Below are 18,736 nucleotides of genomic sequence, written 5' to 3' on the forward strand. Positions count from 1 at the left end.
AAACAATCCGCTGCTAGTATATTGTCCTGATTCATGAATGGTCACAAGGTGCATCAAACTGGGTTTTGCTTCAGTGGTACAGAGAGAGAAATTTCGATGTTAAAAATATGGAGCTGAGCATCTGGGCAGTCTAGAGAATGTGTCCTGTGTTCCTTCATACACTGGCATGCAGAGGACAGCTGTTCAGATAGCTTCAGGGTGATGTCACAGTAATGTTGATATTTTTATTCTCCTTGCTGCTGCTTCCGTTTCCATTGATCTTGGTGGTTTAGCAAAGTGGCACCAGAACTGTCTCTTCATTTGTAGGAAGCACCAGTGTTCACAGAACTGAAGCGTGAAAATGAAGAAGAAAAGGTGAGGAAATCAACGATCTACATGCTTCAATACATTTCACTGTATTTTTTTTCTCTTCACTGTTTTTTTCTTTGTCTATGTCCGTTTTTTTCTCTTTTAGTTGCTTTCAATCTGAGCAAGGGGGTCGGCGCCGCAACTGCATCGTCCTCAAAAGCAAGGTAATGGCTTGGTTTGAGTTTCAGACAGTAATGTTACAGTATATACAGAAATTAGACTTTCAATCAGCATTTATGTAACTTTTGTTGTCATGGTAACAAAGCCATTTCTGACTGTGTAGTAGGGGAGGTTCTGCAGCACTTAGTGTGCTGGGATAAAGATCAGGGTCCACAGCTAAGAGGATTCAAGGCATTATTACTCAGGGTACTGGTAATATCACCTTTGCATTCTCGCTTATGTTTCTGAGCTCTGCTGAGTGTGGACAAGTGTGTGTGTATTGTTTTTGTTGGAGATTTTTTGTATGCAGGCTTTCAGAGGTCTGTTAAAGTTTAAACGAGGTGTCTACAACCCCCGTCCTTGGTTTACTAATTATCTCTCAGATATCTGTCTCAGCTAGTCACAATTGAACCCCCCCCCCCCCTCCCCAGTTCTGCCCTGGGCCCTAGTGCCCTCCAGGCTATGGGCTCGGTGAAGAGGAAAGCTGCAGGTCAAAATTCGGAGTCCAAGGAGAAGGAGAAGAAGAAGTCTGCCCTGGATGAAATCATGCAGGTACCATTTCTTTCCAGGCATGGTCACTTTTATATCCCTCAGAACCATTTCAGCATGTTGTCAACAGCTTATCCCAGCTAACAGACATGTTCTAACAGTGTTACTGGAATGTTTTGTCAATGTCATTACAACGTTGTGAGAACGTTCAGTTTTTTCTCTCTGCTGGTTTCAGATGGAGGAGCAGAAGAAGAAGTCAGTGAGGGCAGACCACTGGCTGTACCCTGACATTGTGGTTAAGGTGGTCACAAAGAAACTGGGGGAAAAGTACCATAAGAAGAAAGGTGTAATCAAAGTAAGGTTTTTTTTGTGAAAGCATGTCTGTGTTCTTCTATTTTGTATTTACAAAACCTGAATACTATGATTCCTCTGTTAAAGTTCTATAAGTGACCATTTGTTTTGTGTCATTAATTGGTTAATTCTCTGAGTGACTGCTTGATCATAGGAGAAAATAATCCTAATTAGATACAGCCCGGGTTGACTCATTGTTACCTGGTTAGCCAGTCTGATGTAACTGTGTAGGCTGGGCAGTAAATACAATGTAGCAATAGCACTTTTATTTAATATTAAGTCAGTCATAAGAATTCCCAGAATGACTGGGCTAGTCTCAGCTTGCGTTCTGTGTGACAGGAAGTCCAGGATAAGTACTCGGCCATAGTGAAGATGAGCGACACAGGTGACAAACTGAAGCTGGACCAGAGCCATCTCGAGACCGTTATCCCAGCGCTAGGTATAGCTACACCGTGGTACACTCGCTGTTCTCCCAACAGGAGGGAGTGTATTATTCTCTTCCTGTTTTCAAATGTTCAGTTGGTTACCCATAATTCCTTATGTTTCAGGGAAACGGGTTCTAATACTGAATGGGGTCTACAGGGAAACGGAGGCCATACTGGACAGTATCGATGAGAGGCGGTTTTCAGCCAATCTGATTCTAGACTCGGTGAGTGAGTGTGTGAGAGTGAGAGTGAGAGTGAGAGTGAGAGTGAGAGTGAGAGTGAGAGTGTGACTTGCTTCTTACCATGTCAGAATGCTGTTTTAAACTGATGTAAACCATGTGCATTTTTGTAACTTAGTGTTATTCACCATAAATATTATACCATACTGTACTGTATTTCGAATTTAATTTGAATTTATTTGTTTATAATGTCGTGGACAGTCCCCATTAATTAACTGTAAACAGTAAATGGAGCAGCTTTAGCCTACATGACTAATTTCCAGCTGTAGTCCCCGGCCAGTTGACAATAGGCTCCCTAAAATACATTCGTTAAAAAATAATAATAAAATTACAGTTGCAGCAAGCACAAACAAATGGAGCAAGACATACAAACATATCAAGCACAATTGGAGCAAGCACAAACATGCGGGGAGACAAGACATGCAAGCACAAATGGCAGCAACATCAATGCAATACATGACATAAAACAGTACAAGGGGACAAGGGAAGAGCAAATAGTCATAGCAGACATACAGACACAGCAACATACAGACATAATAGCATACAGACATAGTAGCATACAGACACAGCAGCATACAGGCACAGTAGCATCCAGACATTGGGTAGCAAAGATGGAGGTGTACATAACACACGTCACATCTGACAGAGATTAATGTATGCATTTGTAGTTATCGCAAAGCCATGTTTTAAGGTGTGTTGTAAAGGTGGAGTATGTATGTATATTTTTTATCTAGGTAGGTATTGAGTTCCAGTTTTGTATTGCTATAACAGAGAATGATAATTGACCAAATGTACTTTTCCTAAATGGGACTAAGAAGTCGCCTCGTGTTGTGCTTCTGGTGATCTGACTGGTATTGTTACATTGGATTATGAATGAGTTAAGAGGAGGAGGAGCAGTGTTATGCAAGACTTTGTAGACCAGGCAGATGTTTTTGTATTTGATCACATCTTCCCAGCTCAGAAGTTTACGGTTATTTAGGATGATACAATGATGAGAGCTGTTAGGCTTCTGGTCCAGGACTTTAAGGGTTTGCTTGTAGAGAATTGCTAGTGGTTTGAGTGACGAGCTGTTAGTTTGTCCCCAACTTGTCAAACAGTATGTCAGATGTGACATAATCATGGCGTTCATGTATAATTTGGCAGCATTAAAAGGCATTACATTTCTGATGTATTTAAAATTAGTTAGGCTAAACTTGACTCTTTGGCATACTTTCTTAATGTGTGCTTTGAATGACAGATTGGAGTCAATAATGATACCCAGATATTTAAATTGTGGCACAATGCTAATATTTTTACCTGAGATTGATATATTGGACACGGTGTTACATTGTCTTTTAGTGAAAAACATTCCTACAGTTTTATTTACGTTAAGTTGAAGGCATGAACGGTTCAGCCAATTTGTGATCTGATCCATAGCTGTGATGAGTTTGGCAGCAGCCAGATGTTTGGTCTTGGCATGCACATATATTACAGTGTCATCTGCATATAATTGTGTTTCAACATCAGGGCAGACAGATGGCAGATCATTAATATATAGGCTAAACAGAAGCGGGCCAAGTATTGATCCTTGAGGTACACCGGTGCATAGGTTAAGAGCTGATGAACAGTGGTTGTTCACAGAAACATGTTGGCTTCTACCAGTTAGGTATGACTCAATCCATTTGAGTGCTAATGAGGAGAAGTTAAAAGCAGACAGTCAACCATAAGGTCCTTATTGCCAAACTGTGTCGAAAGCTTTGCGAAGGTCTAAGAACACAGCACGGACAACACCTCCTTTGTCGACCATTGCGCGGACCTTCTCTAAGAAGAAACAGTTAGCTGTTTCAGTGGAGTGATGGGCCCTGAAGCCAAACTGCATGGGATGGAGATTAAATGGACCATTATTTAAGAAAGAAACAAGCTGCTCTGATACCCACTTCTCAGCAACCTTGGAGATCACAGGTAAAATGCTGATTGGGCGATAGTTGCATATGTTCTGGGGATCATCTGACTTGAATATGGGAGATACAATTGCAGTCTTCCAGGTACTTGGGAATGTCCCCTGTAATACTGACAGGTTAATAGTTTGTGTGATAGGGGGGACTATGTATTCTTTCAGAGATTTAAGCATTATAGAATCCATACCATATATATCCTTCGCCGTTGAGGTTCTAAGAGAATTAATGATTGCTTGAGTCTTAAGTTCAGAGATGGGTTGAATGCTGAAGGAAGGCTTGCTTTCGTCAACCTTAATAATATTTTCTGTTGTTAAGGGGAAATTCTGTGCGATTTCGGCTACAGAATTGATAAAATATTCATTAAAGGCTACAGCTATTTGTGCTGGGTCTTGCATTAGCTTACCATTCAGTTTCAGCTCTAACTGGTTCCTAGGCCTGTGGTTGATCCCCATTACATTCTTAATCTGTTCCCAGATCAGCTTTGTGTTACCCTTTGCCTCATTGATAATTGTTATAAAAAAAGTTGGCTTTGGCCTTTCTGATTGCTTTGGTTACTTTGTTACGTAATGAGGTGAACCTCTGCCTATCACTATTTAATTTAGTCTTCAGAGCTCTTTTCAATGCAGAGTCTCTTTCCTTCATCAGGTTAAATATTTCACTATTGAAGGGAAAGTGCATTATTTTTTTTCTTTCCTTTCACTTTTCTAGTGAACTCCTCAACTAAACTATGTAACTTGGTTGTAAGCGTTTTGCAATCTGCTTCTACGTTGCTCCCAGTAAGTATATTTTTCCAATATTTTTCTCATCAGGGGCGTCAGAAAGGGAGGAAGGTTGAAGGAATCGCCTACGAGGACTTCTCCAAAATGGCCTGAGGGGCACTTCAATGACAAACACGGACAACTCTACTGTGTCAGAGTTTTTTGTTCATTTCTTTTATTGATTATTCTTTTAAAATTCATTTTTGGTGAGTGCTCATGTCTGCAGCTTAAAAAAAGTGAGCTATGACTGCAGTTATGGAATACACTTCACAATAATGATTGTCTTGGCTTGTCTTTTACCGTTTATTGTGCATTGTAATTGAAATACACGCTAACAAATAAAATTTATATCCAGAATAATCAGCAACGGTTTGCTATAATTATTGGGGAAAGATAGGGAAAGGTTAGGTCTGAGGAATTAGAGGAAGATGCAATTTCTATTGTACAGTTAAAGTAAATACAGATCTGTCAGCTGGAGTTTCTTCTTTTGTTGTCAGGGAGGGGGTGTTCTGCAAGCGTGTGTATCCATTTTTTGTAGATATCAATATTTTGTTGGGCCGAATTGCAACCTCTGTAAGCTACACATGTTTCAGACCTAACTTCAGTGGTCCAAGTTCATAGAAACTCCAGCTGTGACTGACAGCATTAGTTTGTATATTGAGGATATTGAGGTAACCAATGAAGGATCGCCTACAGAGTCCACGTGAAAAGTATTTGCGTGGTGTCATTTACACAGTCCATTTGTATGCATGTCACCCCTTCCTGTCCCTCAGAACATTAGATCCCAGTGCCCAAACACCTCTTACTTAATTCTGGCTCAGTTTCAGGCATTATTCACACTGAACTTTCTTCACTGTTGCTGGTAGAAACTGTCCAGTTGAGGAACGATGTAGTTCTTGTAATGTCCCTCGATGAAGCCCTTTCCACTGTTGTGAATAAACCAGCAGAAAACATCCGATCCACGCTTCCTGTCTTTCCTGTAGTCTTTCTGCCAGCCCCTGTGTCATGTGGAGGAAGAGGGAACTTCAGAACTACCCAACACAAATGCACAGATTTAAGCAGAAAAATGCAACATGCAACATATGATTTACATAGTATTTGGTTCACTTGAGAATTTTTTGTTCTCATCACAGGAATGTTCGGGAGTCATGCTACTTGGATGCACAGGTTACAGCATATGCAAAATGTAAGCTTGTGATGATTTATCATCAGTCAGATGAGAATTATTATTGTAAGATATTCTTGTTCTTATATCCTTGATTGCTTTTAGCAAAAAGGAAACTACATATTAAAAGTGCTCTTAAAATGTTAAGTTTGATTTAACAGTGGTGAAACCTGCCCCCTTAATTTTAGTTTCTGTATATCAAACTGAATACACTGAATCTCCTATATTACTTTGGCTGTCAAGATTACTTTGACTTGTATTCAGAGCATTTTGATGGTGCTTGACCTGCCCTCATAAACCCTACTGAGGATCATTTTAGGAACAACTGGGGAAGCCGTGGGTCATAGACTAGAAATCAAATGCACTTTATAGCTCATTGTTGGTAAGAAACACCAGAAATGAAAAGGTTTCAGAGTACATCAAGTGAGGAAAGTAGTGCCTTAGTATCCTACCTTGTGACTGCCAGTTTGTTGCCATTCACTTCCATGGTGGCTTCTGTCTTCATGGGGTCAGCACCCTCATGGAAGTTGTACACCTTCACTTTGGGTTCAACAGAAAACTGACCTGAAAGGGAAAGCAAGGCAGTCAGATCATAAATCACTAATCCGTCATTTACAGACACTTGTTGACTATGGAAATATAACAAGAAAAGCTTTGTGACTTAAAGATTAATGTGTGAATCCTGATTTCCAGAGTTCTGTGAAGATGAGGCCTTGTTGTGACAGAACAGGTAATGCCTTGGTGATGTGTGATGACAAATGGTAGTGTCTGAGCATATCCCCCATTTCAATGTCTCTGTAGGAATCCAGTTCACGATAATTGAAACCCACTCTTTCCTTCGATATGCCACACTCACATTATAGGCGTTGAGTCCAACCCAAAATTTCCCTTTGATTTGACTTTTTCAATGAAAAGTCTTCTTTCTTGGTAAAGACCTGGAGCTGTGTGGTGTGGCAGGGCCAGGTCTGAGTGACCTATCCTGACTCTGGGTAACTCACCTATGAGCCCATGCACGCTGGAGGAGTACTCGTTGTTGTTGGGAATGTAGACTCCCAGGAAGTCCACACCGACTGGGTTCTTTTTCCACACGCGGTGGAGCAGGACCATTATGGTGATGTTCTCATTCACTGTGACTGTCATGCGGGAGTCCTTCTCAATGGATACTTTCACTCTGAGCAGAGAAAGATTGACAAGCTTCAAGTGAAAATTCAAACCCAACTACAGCAGGACGTACATAGTTGTCCCCATTCTAACAGCTTTAGGGTGTATTTAATTTAGGTAGGGCTACCTTCAATGTCACATAGTATTCCATAGTCTGAAACTCAGCAACAGGCTTCGAGGCATCTCTAAAATCTAAAATCTTCAGTTCAGTTAGATCTGGACCAATACTGAACTCCATCGATCTACAAGACTAATCCAAATTATTTAAAAGAGTTCCAGGCTTGAACAGGAATTAAAATGGACTCTGTCCTTCCTGGTGATGGTATATCTTATCTTGATATCCTCTGATGAGCACCTCTCTGTGGAACAATCTCCCCCCCAATCTATATTTTCTTGTCTGATTACAGCACCCACTTTTGGCAGGCAAGTGACACACAGGTACCTGTTGAAGGTGGCATCGGCGGTCGCTGCCCAGGAGAGGTTGTGGCTTCCCTTCCCGTCGATCAGGACGATGCTCTCAGTGGTGGCGTCCACTCTGATTCCCTCAGGCTGATATGACACTGAGATGGTGCCGAAGTAGGTGCTGAGCTTCTTGTCCACCATCTGCTTTGCTCCTACGAGCTGTCCATTCACCGTAACACCTTTCAAAGGGCAGACAAATGCTACCTCACAAACACCTGCTGTAATAGACTGGTGTACTATAGAATCAGAGGAATTCTCCAATACTCCTCAAAATACTTTTTGAAAGGATATATAGACATAGATTCAAGCAAGGAATAATGGTAGCAACACCATACCCTCAAATATATTCACTACTTAAATCACTATATCCTCAAGCTCCTTCTTTTACCTGCTTACCGCTTCGAGATTTACCTGTTTCAGTGTCAGACACCAGGTTCAGTATGTGTCCAGGCTCGGAGTCAATGTTGAAGCAAACGTCCATGTTACTCTTTGGGAGGTGAACGATGAAGTGGGGGTCATTGTCAACTGTGGGAGTAAGACAGACAGCAGTTTCTCAGCACTGAAGGTCTGAAACTACATTTCCCATCAGATATTTACGGATTTCTGATGAGACTGGAAATGTTGCTTGTCAATAGTCTTCTATGTTTTAGTTTACCTGGTGGGCAGAGTGTATCAAATTCAGTTGATGACTTACCCAAAATGGATTTTGGAAAAATGTTGTGGAATACAGTGTGGAGGTTACTGTATTTTAGCTGAAACCTTTTGCATGTATGCGGGAATGTAGCTTATTACAGCAAGAACATTATGTTTCCTCGCAGTTTCTTCCAGGACCACCCATAATGTTCTAAGAGGGTAACGTCAAGTCAGCATGTGGTTCTTCTATTGTGTGAAACTCCCAAGGTAGACACAAAATACTGTTACCTATGGTGATGTGGTCCGGTGGAGCGCCCTTAACCTCGGGAGGGGCCTTGGTGGTTAATTGGGCCCAGGGGGGGGGCACACTGTGGATTAGCTGGACAGGAGTCTTTCCACCCAGAGCAGCGGTCCCTGATTGGAGAAGAGCTGCTGATAATGTCTTTTGCCATTGAATGTGATATAGTATAGTATCCCCATACACACAACATATCTTCATCATTAGCAATCACGTTTACCAAAGCAATACATACAATTAAAACTTCTGGTCCCCAACAGCTGAAAACCTTCTGTACATGATTGGGCTACTTAAACGAAGCTAGAGGACTTTGAGATGTAGTGACCTCTGTTAAACATCCATGTACACGTAAGTATTTATGATCAGGCACCTAAGCAGCAGCCCTGTTTGCGGTCCTTTGGAGACTCAGCCAGCACCCTCTCCAGCCCCCCTTCACTCTCCACTAGCAGAGCGGTAAACGGGGTGACAAACTGGTGCTCCACCGCCAGGCCCAGGATCTTCTGTGTGATCTTCTTCTTCTTGGCTGCGGTGGGGGCCAGAGACCTGCATGGACCAGACTACTTGAGAAACTATGTCTCTCATCAGGCAGTGGGACAATGTAGGGAATTTATAATGAGAGTTTCAACCAGAGGTGGAAAATCATGTTTCGGAAATGAAAGGTCCTATTTTATTCCAATCACCAGGATTGGCTTAGCATGGCCAGGAGGTAGAACTAATTTGTGAAATTGTGATTTCATGGGTGGTAGAAACGCATAGCAGGAGTTCTTCTTTCTGACCCCTGGAGTTTCCACCTCTGGTTTCAAGTGTCCGTACTCTGTATAGTCTGTTCTTCCACACAGTCATAAGTCTCACAATTAAGCAGTTCACTAAACGAGACCATACAATCATGTAACAGTTAACTTAGCCAGCAGTTAACCACTTAACATAGCATTCAGGGCCCATTCTAGGCATTTTTGATTATGAGGGCTCCTATGCTAATTCTAAAGAGTTAAAAGTAATCTGAGCACTCACCGTTCAGCCAGCAGCTGGTTGACGGTGATGTAAGCCCACATCTGCCTGGCAAAGCCAGCAAAGGAGTGAACCTGGTGAATAAGGAGTGAGTCCAGTTTTTGGCAGTCGGCCTCTGTCTGGAGGGATAGCTCCATCCTCGACTGGGACAGGGGAAAAGAGAGGAGTACATTTAAGGATATTGCTGGCATGACCAGGCCCTGACCCTTCAGTCATACCCCATGGATATTCTTCATTATTCATCACTGATTAAGAATCTCCAGTCATTATTCGGGATAATGCATATTTTAAACTTTGCTCCTGCCCGTGAAGCAGATTTCTGATTTACAGGAGATTTCTGAATGCTCATGGGTCATAGACTCTGGAAGGCTCCTGGACCTTTTGGGCGAAGTGGGATGCCTGCTTTTTATCTTCCATTGCCCTTCTGTGACAAGCGTAATTAAATGTCCTGTGGCATACTCACAGAAGAGGCCGTGGTGAAGCTGGTCAGGGTGGTGAGGTCAGCCTGCTGAATCTTCCCAGCCACCACCAGCTCTGAGCCGCTGAAGAACTTGTCAAACTGGTTTTGGGTGAGGTCCGTCACCGTGTCCTCAGGGAACTGGATGGCAATCTTTCTCAGGAGCGGGGAGGAAACCTGGCTGTAGAAGCTCTGGGGTGTAACGGGATGGGGAGGATGACATCATCACTGGGAAGCATGGAGCTTGGTTTCATGCTGAACACCAGGAGTGGGTATTAATAATGGCAAAATCCGTACACCCGGTCATCATATGTGGTTGACCTGCTACTATTTATAGTATATTTGTGCTGACAAATTATGACAAAGCTGTCATAAAAGTCCATATAAATAATATTCTGAGGGTGTAGCATGCCAAGTGAATCAGGTTAATTCAGTGAGCAAGTCTCATCTTTTGCAAATAAATAGGCAGAGTAGTCAGGAGAGAGATGCTGCACCCTCAGAACAAAGGGTTCCAAAAGGCTCCTCTGTGTCTCCATAGAGGAATCTTATCAAGTGTAAGGGTTGTTTGTTGGTGAAAATAGTTAAATCTTCACATTCTTCACACCTACCAAAGAGGGTTTCATAAAGGACTAAACAGGGTTCCCTTACGGAGAAAAGCTAAAGAGGAGGCGCGCGAGGGACTGGGCCGTACCTGCAGCTGTTGAGAGGCGTCCTGATTGGCGTAGACCCTTTGGGCGATCCCGCGGTTCTCCAGCGCGATGCGCTCCAGGAAGTCATAATCCACATCGAAACCAATCCCGAGAGAAAAGAGAGAGAATTCCTCGCGCATGTAACGCTTAATGTTCTTCTGGATGGCACTCAGCTTGATCTCACCTGGGAGGAGGGACAGGCAAAGTGGAGAGAACCGGATGAGTGGAGAAGACAATAGAACAGACCTTTATTCGTTCCGGATCATCTTTGATTTATCTTATATCACCCTTCAAGAGGAATCTGTCCTGTACATAAGGACTCTTGACATTGCTTTGCAAATATGCATGGCATATTAACAACATTATTGACATTACATTGCGTCAATGTATAAAGACTGCCATCAAAAGGAAGTCAAAGTTTGCTGTAAAGCAGCTATAGGTCAGTGCTGTCTAACCCTTTTCCTGGAGATCTACCATCCAGTAGGTCTTCATTTCAACCCTAATTTGGCACATGTCATTCTAGTAATTAGCAGCCTTGTGAGATATCTAACTGTTGAATGAGGTGTGCTTTGCTAGGGTTGAAAGCTGAGAAAATGCTAGATCTCCAGGAATAGGGTTACGCAGCTGTAGGCTTGCACAACCCCAGTCCTGGAGGGGCCGGACTGTGGGCTGATTTTTGTTCCAACCAATTACCTCTGACAGCTCTATAAACTGTGTTGGCTCACTCCTGCTCTTGAGCACAATACAATCTTTAGGATACACTAGCAGTCTGCGGATTGGGCTGGTGTGGTGAATATACAAATGTCTGATCAAGATACTATTTAGCTAATTAAATCATTAAGAGCAGAAGTTGGCAGACAATCTGAAGCCCTTGCTGTGCCCCCATGTTTTAGACATAAGATAGAAGTAACCAGAGGGAAAGAGGGAAATAAAGGGGAATGGGAGGAAGAAAGCAAGCGTACGACAACATAATGTCATCGAATGCTCTACTGCTGCTCTACTCCATGGAGTGTAAAGTATATGTGATAATTAATTAGCAGGAATAGTTAGTGTGACAGTATGGGGACAGTATCAGTGTAAGTATGGCTGTGGCTCACGCACCCACAGTGGGGTCCCCATCGGACACCAGAAGGATCATGGAGACGGAGCGGGAGTCGAGGAGCCCATGGTTGGATGCTTTAGTCAGCACGTGTATGGCTCTCAGGATGGCCTCATTAATGTTGGTGCCTGCAATCAGAGACAACACAGACCCACTGAGAATCAGATACCCTCACATCCTTGCCTTAGTATTTAGATTAGATTATGGTAGACTTTACTGTTCACTTCTGTGATTATTTGTCTGGTTTCACCTGTAGGGGATGCATTCATGACAAACAACACTCTGGACAATACCTCTACAATTTGTTTCAGCACTGTACAGCAATCCACATTTGCTATTTGATTGTAACTTTAGGACAGGGATAATCTCTGACTCTGGAATCCAATTCCAGCCTTGACTTTCTTTCTCCTGGGGATATTTAGGGGATATGCCCCTATAGTTCTATTGATTGGCCCGACTTTCTTCACAGTCCCAGGTAAAGGGAAGGTGGAAGACCAACAGTTCTCAGGTCTCAAGGACTGTGAGCAGCTGATCCCTACTTTAGGAGCCCCAGATCAATGTTTTCCCCTCTCTCCATCCCTCTACCCACCCGTCCCTCCTCCCTCACTCACCTCCGCTGGGCTTGATGTCCTGGATGTACTGCTTGGCCTCGTCTATCTGGATGCTGCTCCCAGACACCATCTCCTCGCTCCAACAGCGCACATTGTGGTTGAAGTCAATGATACTGAAGTAGTCATCAATGCTGAGGTCATCCAGGATGGTCTTCATAGCCTCCACTGTCTGTAAGAGGGAGAGGGAGGGGGGGGGGTTGGGCTTTAGTATACGTTTAGCAGCCTGTAGTATAGTGGTTAAGGTACATGACTGGAACCCGCAAGGTCAGTGGTTCAATCTCCGATGTAGCCACAATAAGATCCGCACAGCCGTTGGGCCCTTGAGCAAGGCCCTTAACCCTGCATTGCTCTAGGGGAGGATCTCCTGCTTTGTCAAATCAACTGCAAAGTAGCTTTGGGTAAATACATGTAAAAGCGTCAGCATGTAATGTAAAAAAGTATATTAAGAATAGAAGTATTCTCTAGTATATTAAGGTATAGCATGTATAGACTTTTTGAATGTCTATACATTGAATATTAATCATTGTTTTGTATAATGGTGTTAATCTCTATACTTCATAGTTTTTAACACACTCAAAAATTAATTAGTGAGAGATCTTATAAGTCATATACAAACTGAGGTTTGGAAATTGTACGTATTATTTATATGAATATCTGATGCCAATGCACCACTACACAGTGGCCACTAGGGGACAATGCTGACAGCAGTGCTCCATAGGAGGCAGCAACATATCGTAAAAACTTATGCATTATGCAGTGTCCACCAGAGGGCAGTGTTGTACCAGCACTGACTGAGGCAGGCTACAGAAGGTTGTGGGTTGGGAGATAAGTAGTGCGTGGGAGGGGCATCAAAGTGCACATGATCGCATGAGTGTAACCATGGTTACCCACCCGCACATTGAGGAACCCGCACATCGAGGAACCCCCACCTGTTTCATCTTCAGTCCCCACATGGAGCCGCTCACATCAATGACAAACACAATGTTCTTTGGAAGAGGTGCGAGATTGGAAGGGGCAAAGAACTGCACAAAATGTCCGTCAGACACCTGTTGGAAAGGAGCGCAACACTCATCTTAAAATTATTAAAAGAGGGAGAGGGAATAGACAATGCTATGCTTTTGTGTGCAGTGCAGTGTTTATGTGTGTGTGTGTGTGTGTGTGTGTGGCCGTGTGGCCGTGTGTGCAGTGTGTGTGTGGCCGTGTGTTTGTGTGTGCATGTGTTTGTGTGGCTGTGTGTTTGTGTGTGCGTGTGTGTGTGTGTGCACATGTGTGTGTGTGTGTGTGTGTGTGTGGTCACCTGCAGCTCCCCAGCATTGTTGTCTCTCTGCACATCGTATCTGATGGTGAACACTCCCTCCACACCGCTGGTCGTGCAGTTCCAGCACTTTCTCTGCTGTTGTAGAGTGGGCTTGAACACCACGTGTGCCTACAGAGGTATGGAACAAACTGAAGCTCTTTGTCAAAGTCACACTGAGTTTTGCACTTTAGCCGTGAGCCTTCAGAAACTGTCACCATGCAAAACTGATTCTTGGAACATGTCATCTGTGAGGATGATGCACATAACTGAGCTGAGTGATTTTTCACATTAATGTTATAGCAGGTCCTGCAATTTTTATGGAATTAATCTGATGGTATGGATGTGTATGTTTAAGGATTTTAGCCACTTTAACAGATGACTGAAACTGTGAAGAAATGTGCACTGTATTTATTTCCACCCTGCTTTTCACATTTAAGGACAGCATAGTATTATTATTATTATTATTTTACTGATCTGTCTGCCAGCAGCAAATGTTATTTTGGCCAGTTTTAACAAGTTGTGCGTTCATTTACAGTCATCACTGTTCAATGATGCATCACTTTAATATTCCAGTAATTGAATATGCATTAATATAGCAGATTACCTTCTCTTTAGTCTGAGTTATTTTGGTCACTCCTGTGAATTGTTCACCCAGCTTGTTGGGAGCTTCAATAAAGGCGATGCCTTTTGGCTCAAAGACGTACACATCAACCTGACAGAAGGAAACAGCATGTGCTTATAATAATTTTCATTCATTTTACAAAGACTAAAGATTACATTGTTTTATTTTGAGAGCCTGCAGAGTGATTGTCCTCTCAGACTTGACAGAGAAAGGTTACGGTGATTGGGCAGGAAATATTGGAAATCTTCAGGATTGGTCAAAAGAAGGCGTGACTGATTTTCCCATGTGGTGTATTTCCTGAATGGGGAGTCCTCGCTCACCTGCAGTTGAGGTACGAGACGCCCAGGCTGCAGGTGGAGGACATGTTCATACACTCCCAGTTTCCGCTGCATCATTTCCTGGTAGTGCAGCTCAAACTCAATCTTACTGCCTGCAGGCACGTGGACCTCTGTCTTAAAGGTCTCCATATCCAAAGAGTTGGATCTGAAAACAAAAGACCTCAATATTAACCAAAATCAAACAGGTCAAATGAATGCTACTCCAGTCTGGATAAGACCAATGCAGGGTTGAGGGTGGACTACCAAGACTGAACACATACTTATTAGATTATTGTGGCTATTACATTTACATTTTTGTCATTTGGCAGACGCTTTTAATCCAAAGCGACTTACAAGTGCAATTTATTTGCGACCCACATCAAATGTTTTATTTGGGAATCTCATAAGGTTTGCTCATTATTTATATACAATACCTATTCGGACACAGATGATTAGACTATACACTTTAAATGTTTATTCCATGCTATTGGGCCCCATTGGGTCCCAGGGTCAAACTGAATTATCGTGTGCATTCTTTTTCCATTGCATTGTGGATAATACCTCACGATGCCGGCAGCCTTGCCTCTGGCCTTGGCCTGGGTGTAGAGGTTCCTGGCCACACTCTTCTCTTTCACCGATCCAACAAATGTTATCCCATTCACATTCCTGTGATGTGAGAACAAGAAGTGCTATTTAGTGGCTTTCTGACCATAGACGACATCTGCTAACCAGGACCATACCTACCATGTTCATTTCCAAAGCCTATTTTTAATTTAAATCTTTAGTGAGAACATCTCAAATGTAAGCCTAATCTAAAGGCACCTTAAGATTCATCCTCAAAAATGAACAAATTAAAGAGGGGTAGAGCAAACCAGGGCCAAATCCTTCTCTCCACCCCCACCTAACCCCTCACCCCACCCCCACCCACATCTCTTGAGCTCTGTATTTTTTTAGGTTCTGGTTATCTAACAATGACAAAAACACAAACTCTTAACCAGGACTGCAAGCCCTGGAAATGTGGCTGGTCTGCACATCTCGGATGAAGCAGTTTTTCCTCAGACTAACGTAACCTTTTACCTGCAGGTCACCTGAGTGACTGGGGTGTGGGGGGAGGTCTTACATGGTGAAGTTGCTGATGAAAGCACGTTTGGGGATCTGCACATTGAAGGCGATGCTCTGGGCCAGCTCAGCTGAGTTCACCACACTGCTCTTGACCGTCGTGTGGGCGAACCGGGACGTGATACGGCTCTCCACTTTGTAGCTCTTGACGGTCACTGGGGCAGCCCCAACGATAGCCTGCAGTCACAAAATACAGCTTGGTGTCAAATGAAACTCAACCAGGACGTCTACTCTGTGAAATCACCGCATGTGATTGGGTGTCCCTTCTGTCTAATATACAGTATGCCTAATCATTATAGCTGGATAGTAGAATGCAGAGCTATTACTTTTCAGTTTTAGAAACAAACTAAACAGACTATAAATATACGTAGGTCTTCAGAGATAAACATCACCAAGGTTTCACTGTGACCATTTGGATCATTGACCTAGAAGACCCTGGAGGATATTGTTTTTTCGCAAACTTTCGCAAAACTTAATTCTTGGAGATTACATATCTAGTCCGGATGCTTCATACTGGTTATTTTTAATGCGCACACAGATGCACCATGCAGAAGGTGCAATTGAGCAAGAATGTTTTTTCAAGATAATAGTGTGAGACCCTGCATTCTGATGACCTGAATTTTAGCCTGCCATTTCATAATTTTGTGTTAAAAGGAGATTATTGCCCACATTCGTCATAGATCCCTTTATATTAAAACTGTTACCAGCTGAAAATAAAGCAAAATACACTTGACATGATACTTTATAAAAAATATTATTGCTAGACAATACATTGTTTAGAAAAAAACATTGCAGATGGCTCCTGTGCCCCGGACTGACAAGAGTTCACAGGAAAAATCCTTCATAAGTCAATAACCTGTCGGCTACTCCGTTTTCTCTGAACATCGCCATTGATTTCTAGATAAGATTTATCGGTTCACGGGGGCCAAACTAGAGGGAAAAAACCTCAAAGTCTTCCTCTGCTTCTTCTTCTTCACTGGGGAGTACACTTCTCTGAAAAACAAATGAAAACCACGAGATCAGCCCTGTATTTCACTGCAAAATAAACGTATTACTTGATTACAGCATTTAATTCAGGCCTTAACCCTCCTATCGTGTTTGCGGTCAATTTGACCCCATTCAGTGACATCTCTTAAAAAACAGTTTTTTTCATCTTGATACTTTATGATTTTTGTAATTTTCTATTTTGGTGGTATTCTATTAAATAGTAAACATGAAATAAACATAATGCTATGTTTTCAGAAGTTCTGTTGTATGGGCATATTTTGACCCTCTATAACTGTATAAAACATCAGAAAATATACAACCATTTTAATTTTGATCTCAGATTTCTTTGTGGTGATTCTGGAGGCACTTTCTCATACAGGTGCCAAACTTTCACTTCCTGTACCCCAGGCTCGAAAATGAGATGTTTCTCACAGATTTTCCATATTTATGGATAAAAGGCTAGTCATCTGGGAGATAATAAGAAGGCAACACACAAAGAGTGAACATTTTTCAATAATTTTGCATCAAAAAACTGTTGGGGTTATTTTAAACACTTAACATAATAGGAGGGTTAAATCAGAGATGTAATATCCAAAAAAATACATTATCATTAAGCATATACTTCTGTGGCTAGCCTGGACAGTGTTTATTCAGCACAGTTCAATTGACCACAGTTCCATGTATCACTTCTCTCCTGATTTCTATGATTTGACATGATTTGACATGATTTCGCTATCACTTTCCAATCATCACAATCATCACAGTAAAAATCATTTACTGTACTTTATCCAAGTAGTTATTGGAAAAATACCCAAAAATGCCCATTGTCGCTAAAGAGTGGCACACATAAGCATACAAAGCACCCATAAATACATGCACAAATACACACAGAAAAACACCCTCCAGGGCATACATGCACACATAGCATGTACACATTAAAGAAAAATCATGTAATGCTGAAAGGTTTCAATACTCACCTTGAATTTGATGCCTGGTCCCTCTGCTGACTGAGAGAGGAAATATGTATTTTCAGTTAAACCAATCTCATTATGTGAGCAAAGTGCAAAATAACACCAGTGCACTCAGGCCACAATATGATCAACAAATCAAACCAGCACAATTAACAAAACACACATACGTTTGCTGCGAGAGAGTCGCTTTCCCAGTCTCCCTCGATTACAAACTCAAAACAGTCCATCGTGGGGACCAGTAGCAGGCCCATGATGACTGCCAGGTGCCTCATCTTGACGGACCAAGTGGAGTGAGCACACGAGGGTGAGGGGGACCCGTTCAGCTGAAACCGTCTGGGACCAGAGAGAATCTGAGACTGTGACTCCAGAATCCGCTGCTGAAGGACAGCCTTTTGGCTCTGGTCAATATTTGTGATGTTTCACATAACCCCCAAAGAAAAACTTTGAAACTTGACCCTTGGGTGTGCAAATATGAGATATTTGTGTATTCAGGAGGCCCAGATAAAGCTACAGGACGACCTGTCTGCTCAGCTAGTGACATGTCAATTGCAGGTTGCTCCATAACCGGCCTGTCCATCTACGTTTAAGTTTGAGCTTAACTCATGTTTTATCCAGTCTATGTTTGAACATAACCTATTTTATATAATTTGTATGTGATTCTTGTTAAAACAAAGTACACATAGTAATTGACAAGTGTCAGATCCAGCGTCTGGCAGAGAGAGAGGTATCACATCTGTGCCACACTGCCAGTGGTAGTGTAGGGAGGGGATTGAGCACAGAGAGACCAGATTAAGGTTTATTAAAGTTTATTCAAGCTTAAGGTTTACTGTATTGTCTCCCAAAGGAGAAAATTGTCTTGGCTCAGAGACCCCACTGCATAAAAAAGAGACAGACATTTCACAATCAGTTAGTACATTATAATACAAATAAGAATAATTATACAATAAATATAAACATGCACCTAACACCCCTTATAATATTATATATTTTCTGTCTGTCCATCTACCTTCTATCTATCTATTCAACTCCAGTTAATGGGTGATTAAGTAATTAATGAGTAATCAATAAATCAATCAGTGTTTGTAAAGGTTTTACTTGCATATACACTCTTTCCAGATGTCATATGCATTGGCA

The 18,736-nt window shown here is 42.2% G+C and overlaps 2 protein-coding genes across 2 annotated transcripts in view; one reads left to right on the top strand and one right to left on the bottom strand.

Annotated features, from left to right (window-relative positions):
- kin (Kin17 DNA and RNA binding protein) overlaps positions 1–5,664 on the top strand; it is a 7,942-nt gene extending 2,278 nt beyond the window's left edge. Inside the window, exons 6-12 of the mRNA XM_061250671.1 lie at positions 307–353; positions 453–512; positions 939–1,059; positions 1,232–1,351; positions 1,687–1,786; positions 1,896–1,996; positions 4,758–5,664. Coding sequence (XP_061106655.1) covers positions 307–353; positions 453–512; positions 939–1,059; positions 1,232–1,351; positions 1,687–1,786; positions 1,896–1,996; positions 4,758–4,820 — 612 coding nt within the window. The 3' untranslated portion in view covers positions 4,821–5,664. The remainder of the gene's footprint in view (positions 1–306; positions 354–452; positions 513–938; positions 1,060–1,231; positions 1,352–1,686; positions 1,787–1,895; positions 1,997–4,757) is intronic.
- Positions 4,996–17,986, bottom strand: itih2 (inter-alpha-trypsin inhibitor heavy chain 2). Its single transcript, XM_061250864.1, has 21 exons — positions 17,770–17,986; positions 17,609–17,638; positions 16,590–16,637; positions 15,646–15,821; positions 15,087–15,191; positions 14,529–14,691; positions 14,191–14,298; positions 13,587–13,715; positions 13,219–13,335; positions 12,290–12,458; positions 11,681–11,806; positions 10,582–10,763; positions 9,897–10,082; positions 9,437–9,576; positions 8,796–8,968; positions 8,416–8,541; positions 7,906–8,019; positions 7,475–7,673; positions 6,870–7,042; positions 6,324–6,435; positions 4,996–5,704 (listed from the first exon to the last, which is right to left on the bottom strand). The coding sequence occupies exons 1-21, from the start codon at positions 17,872–17,874 to the stop codon at positions 5,557–5,559; spliced, it is 2,829 nt and encodes a 942-aa protein (XP_061106848.1). The 5' UTR covers positions 17,875–17,986; the 3' UTR covers positions 4,996–5,556.
- Positions 17,987–18,736: the final 750 nt, after the last annotated feature.

Source organism: Conger conger, chromosome 8 (genome assembly GCF_963514075.1).
Source record: "Conger conger chromosome 8, fConCon1.1, whole genome shotgun sequence".
NCBI lineage: Eukaryota > Metazoa > Chordata > Actinopteri > Anguilliformes > Congridae > Conger > Conger conger.

Excerpts from the sequence above, each read along its gene's own strand:
- itih2 (XM_061250864.1), bottom strand. The coding sequence starts at position 17,874 with ATGAGGCACCTGGCAGTCATCATGGGCCTGCTACTGGTCCCCACGATG. Across the intron at positions 14,692-15,086 it reads AAGGCTGCCGGCATCGTGAG|ATCCAACTCTTTGGATATGG; the intron begins GTATTATCCACA and ends TTTTGTTTTCAG. Across the intron at positions 13,716-14,190 it reads TAACTCAGACTAAAGAGAAG|GCACACGTGGTGTTCAAGCC; the intron begins GTAATCTGCTAT and ends ATACCTCTGTAG.